General features: G+C 40.8%; 1 protein-coding gene across 1 annotated transcript in view; it reads left to right on the plus strand.

Moving 5' to 3' along the window:
- Positions 1–807: 807 nt before the first annotated feature.
- ANO6 (anoctamin 6) overlaps positions 808–5,087 on the plus strand; it is a gene marked incomplete at its 5' end in the record, with an annotated part of 27,856 nt that continues 23,576 nt past the window's right edge. The window contains 3 exons of the mRNA XM_010160231.1: positions 808–873; positions 2,458–2,736; positions 3,096–3,220. Of these exons, the coding sequence (XP_010158533.1) occupies positions 808–873; positions 2,458–2,736; positions 3,096–3,220 (470 nt within the window). The remainder of the gene's footprint in view (positions 874–2,457; positions 2,737–3,095; positions 3,221–5,087) is intronic.

Here is a 5,087-nt window from a genome sequence, read left to right on the forward strand (position 1 = left end):
TTGCCCCAACCCAGGTGCAGGGTCTCTGTGTCTTTTTTGGGAGGGAGGTTGTGTGTGGAAAGGCAAATTCAAGACATTTCAGAGATTTTGTAAATCACTACCTGCCAAGTACTGGTAATGTGAAGTGAAAAAGTACAGGTATATAAAAGTAAAAGTAAAATGTGAAGTGAAGTAAAATGATGCATGAACTTCATCTTTACTGAGGGAAACTTGTCATGACCTTCTGGGGATATTGAATAGCACCACTGGCTCTATGTGCTACAGCCCTCAGCTTCTCCCTTCAGCAATGCTTACCCATGGAAGGAAATGTAGAGGACTACTACAGTTTGAACCACTGTGTGAACTCACATGATTACTGGGAAAGAGGAGTAGTTACAGGTTACTGGAAGGAAAAGGGGATGGAAAGCCCTTGAGATGAAAAGTACTTTCTAAAGGTCAGATTAATGTGGGACAGAGGCTGCCTTCAGTAGTTCAATTAGTGACTAAAGGTAAAGGAAATCACAAGTTTATGGAGTAGTTGCTCTCAAATTCAAAATCTGAGGCGCATTTTTACCTCTGTAATGTACTAGAAACTAAGAGGGTGAATTCTGCAAAATTGCATTTGAGGGCAATATTGCTTATCAGACAGAAATACACTTATCGATATCAGTAGGTAAGACTGTACCTATCACCACAGTAGGTGTCAGGTGAGCTATAGAGATAATGACATAATGATTCTTCATTTTGGGAGGCAGTGCCATTCTTCCATGCATATGCATTCGTGAAATTTGGAACAGATGTTTTACAGTGTTCAATACCTTTTAACAGAGGAAGAGGCAAGTATATGAATCAAACCTGATAAACAATGGCTTGCAGCTCGAAGCAACGAGATCGGTGAGTGCTCTTCTCTCTGGGAATGGCTGTGTCTGAGAGCAAAGCTGTCCCTAAGGGAATAAAGAAACGGAATATGTGAGTTTACTGTAACATTTCTCTCCTCTCAGGAGAAAAAGGGCCCCCTTTTTTCCATCAGTAGTTTCCCTGTGTTCTGATGCGAAATATTTTAAACTTTGTGTCTGTTCCTTCCTCTGCAAAATAAAAGTTGGGAAGCTAGGAGATTACATAGGTTGTGTTTGCTCAGCACTTGGAAGATATGAATTACTGTCTGTGCTCTGAGGAGAGGTTCTCCCCCTACCTGGGCTGTGTAGGATGCGTGGGAATCCAGTGGGTGTCTGGGGCAGAATTCCTCTGCCAGAGAAGCAACGCAGGGCTCCTGCATGTGACCCAGCTCCTCGCAGGGCCTGGCACTATGCAAGTGGCTGTAACTATCATGCTTTGTGTATTTTGGGCTGAGATGTCGCCTGCGGGCCATTCACGAGCATTGTGATAATGCACACCAGCTGCTAGAGCTGCTGTCTCTTGCAGGGAGGGTTAGAGCCCTTCAGAGCTCCTTTCATTCCTGCCCTGGTCTCCCTATCCTGGACAATCACTTATGGTATAAATGTGTTGTTGTCATCTATAGTGAACTCCAGAAAAGGTCACTTTGCCCCTTCCTCCCAAATTAGAACCCATGGCATCGCAGTATTTATTTGGTTTCTGCAGTGAGAGCAGTATCCTGCTGCATGTCCAAGCAAGCAGTCTGGTTCTTCACATTCCAGTAAACCACTTTCTGGAAGTCTGACATGGACTTGTTGCCATACTTAAATTTTGCGGTTTTCAATAATTCTGCTGTGATCATGGCTGAAAAACTCCTGAAACTGTTTTATCCAGGCCAAATTACATATCTGACCAATGTTCCTGGGCTACATAATGTACTTTCTGCTGGCTGAGACTCACTAATGCAAGGTATCAGTAGAAGGTCTACAGGCGACATGCAGACAGGAGACAAGAATGGCTGTCAGTGCTCCTGCTGGCATACTGGTGCTAGTTTGGGCATGCAACTGGGAGCAAATGTGCTCTGTGCCATCTTTCTTAGCAGCCTCAGCTGATGCCCTGTTCCCTGTCCCCATTCTTCCTACAAAACTGGAATTCATGTTGTCCAGGAGCGGCCATGGGTGCCTAACCTGATTCCATCGAGTCACGTCACCCTGGGGTTGCAATCGAGCTACCAGGGAGTCAGTGACAGCTCCAAAGCCACAGCTGCCCTTGCCAGGCTACACATACAAAAGCTCCTAATTAACCCGTACGGGGTGGGGGGAAGCATTGTTAAACTTAAATTGCTTTGTAAAATACTTTGCAGAGCGATAAACATTAAACATTAAGGGAACACTTAGCTGTCTTTATATGCCTTTCTCTCCCGAGTGTCAGTGCTTTCATAGGAGCTAATGATACATTTGCTAAGATGGTCAACCAATGCAACTTTGAATAGGTTATCTATGAGCTGTAGTGAAAAAGAAGATTCTGGATAGTTTAAGAATTGTTATGAAACATCCTTTGCTTTCATTTTCTCACACATGTATTTTTAATACTCTTTCATTTTAGGTTTTGGATGAAAAACTTATTTTTGTGAAAGTGCATGCACCTTGGGAAGTGCTGTGCACATACGCCGAGGTTATGCACATCAAATTGCCTCTGCAACCCAATGACCTGAAAACCCGCGACTCAGCTTTCAACTGGTTTAGTAGACTCTTCAGAGTGGATGAAAACATCATCAAACCCGAGCAAGAGTTTTTCACTGCCCCTTTTCAAAAGGAACATTTGTCCAACTTCTATATTCAAGACAAAGATACATTCTTCAATCCTGCAACTAGAAGCCGAATTGTAAATCCGTGGAGCATTTCTAGCATTTCATCTTAAAAAGAAAATATTCTTTTAATCAAATCAGTGCAGTCAACCTTCATGAAATCATCCTGAAAAATTAGAAATATTTGGGATGCAGAAGTCCTGTGTCGTTTATGAGACAACCTGGACAATTCAGAAGGAAAACATTCCATATCTTTGGCCCGTTTCTATTCCACCTGAATTTAAAGGGGGGATTTGAATGGTTCATATACCCTGTGCAACTAATTTTGTCTGCTTTGCTTACCCTTCCTTAACTTGATTATATGCTGAAACAGCCTATAGTTCTGTATGATTACTTTCATGTTGCAAAAGACACAATAACATTTTATAAATTTCAGGTTCACTTCATCCTATCCCGTGTGGAATATGCCACCAAAAACAATGTGAAAAAGTTTGGCATTAACAAATTACTAGACACTGGAATCTACAAAGCAGCATTCCCCCTTCATGACGTAAGTCCAGTGCTTGTAACTATAATATATGTTAAAATAGAAGTCTAAGCTGTATCTGTGGTTTTTTATAGCAAAAGATACAAGCACTAGTGATTGTCTTACTCCTGGATGGGTTATTTTACCCACATAGTAGAATAGGACATAATTTGGACAAGGAGATTGTCTTCCAAAGCACTATTGGTTAAAAATGTAGCTCCACACCTGAAAAACAATATATTTCATTTAAGAGGTGCTAGCCTTGTATTCCCTGGGAGATGTAGTTCAGTAAAGTGCCTGGCCTGAGTGGTAGTTCCCATGACACACTGTATCATTAGTTCTACATCATTTTTAACATTGACCTTTTTTTAGTATTCAATTTTCCAGTATTAAAATTCCTATCAAATATCAACACTGCAATAAAGATATAGACTATGAATCTCACCTTAGGATGCGTGACAGTCTCACACCCTAAGAAACACTCCCACAGTTCCCAAACATTGTGACATATGTGCAGGGACACTAGTGTTTCTGCAGGAACGCTCTGTCTGGCCAGTCCAACACCTCACAGGTGATGTCAGACTCATGTGGAGAAAAGCTTAACTAGGTTGAATTTCACCTTGCAATAATAAGAAATCCAGCTTTTGTAGTTACACTTGCAAAGCTTTTTGGTTTTAAAGTAGACTATTTAAAGAAGCAGGTTATCTGAAAATTGTTTTGTATACGAAGGCTAGCAGTAGCACAGAAAAAGAAAATTAAGGAGAAAAAAATCAGATTTCAGAGTATTTGACTAAGAAAAAACTCCATGTGAGGCCACAAAGAGTATACAGTAAGCAAAGACTGAGGGCTGATTTTCTGCATTATATACCCACACCCCCACACCTCCTCCCCATCAGAGCCCCCATTCTGTGTCCAAGGCAGAGCCCCCATTCTGTGTCCAAGGTGTGCTCTGTTGAGAAGACGCTGCAAACATTGGAGGTCAGGAATGGTAACTACTTCAGATGTTTGGACTAAGCTTAAAATATTCAGGAGGCCTTCAAGGAGTTCAAGGAAATCTTTAAGGCAGGATCAAGACAAATTATGTTTCTTGTTAAGTAATCCAAAGCTTTACAGGACAAAATTAATATCATTCGTGACTACCCATTTTTAAGGTTTCAGTTTAAAGATTTAAAACCTGTCTTGCAGGATATTTTTATCATGGCATGCGGAATTGAGACTCAGTAGGCCCAGTAATTAATGACTGTCTTTTTATGCAATTAAAATTATATATCACCGCTACTCCGAAAATAAAAAGTAGCCTATAGATTTCTACAAATGTCACTTGCCTCGTTGCATCACAGACAGAGAAGGGAAAATTCCATTTTAAAAAAATAGGCTTTATTAAAATGGGTTTTCAAATAACTTAGTAAAAAACACAAGGATTATCTCCATGTGAACTCTCTTTTAAATTTTAAACAGAGACTAGAAGCCCTGGATTTATCCCTCAGACTTTCCAGCCTTCATTCCAGCACAATATTATTATGAAGCAAAGCAAGTTAGCATGTTAAAGCTACTTAAAGTCCATTTTAATTCAGTCCTGTTCTCTGATTAGAATGGATCCTTTTTCTATTTTCTATTCCTAAGTGCCAAGATGCTGACATGTGCTTAGATTTAAGTTTATGATGAGCCTGTTATTTTCAGATCACATATGTAAAGCGTTGGCTTTAGCATTCAGTGCCTTTCTGACAACCTTCTATCCTGAATCCTGGTGCACTCCCAAAGCTGCCTTCCTCTTCCTTGTCCTGACTTGTGTGAGAGTGCACTAAAAGGCTATTCCAGGATCTGGCTTCATGGCGTAGGGTCTGCAGAGATGAGAGCTGGTCTATGCTGCTTAGATTAACGGTATCTTCTTCCCACACTCTT

Source organism: Eurypyga helias, unplaced genomic scaffold, assembly GCF_000690775.1.
Source record: "Eurypyga helias isolate BGI_N326 unplaced genomic scaffold, ASM69077v1 scaffold10811, whole genome shotgun sequence".
NCBI classification, from domain to species: Eukaryota; Metazoa; Chordata; class Aves; order Eurypygiformes; family Eurypygidae; genus Eurypyga; species Eurypyga helias.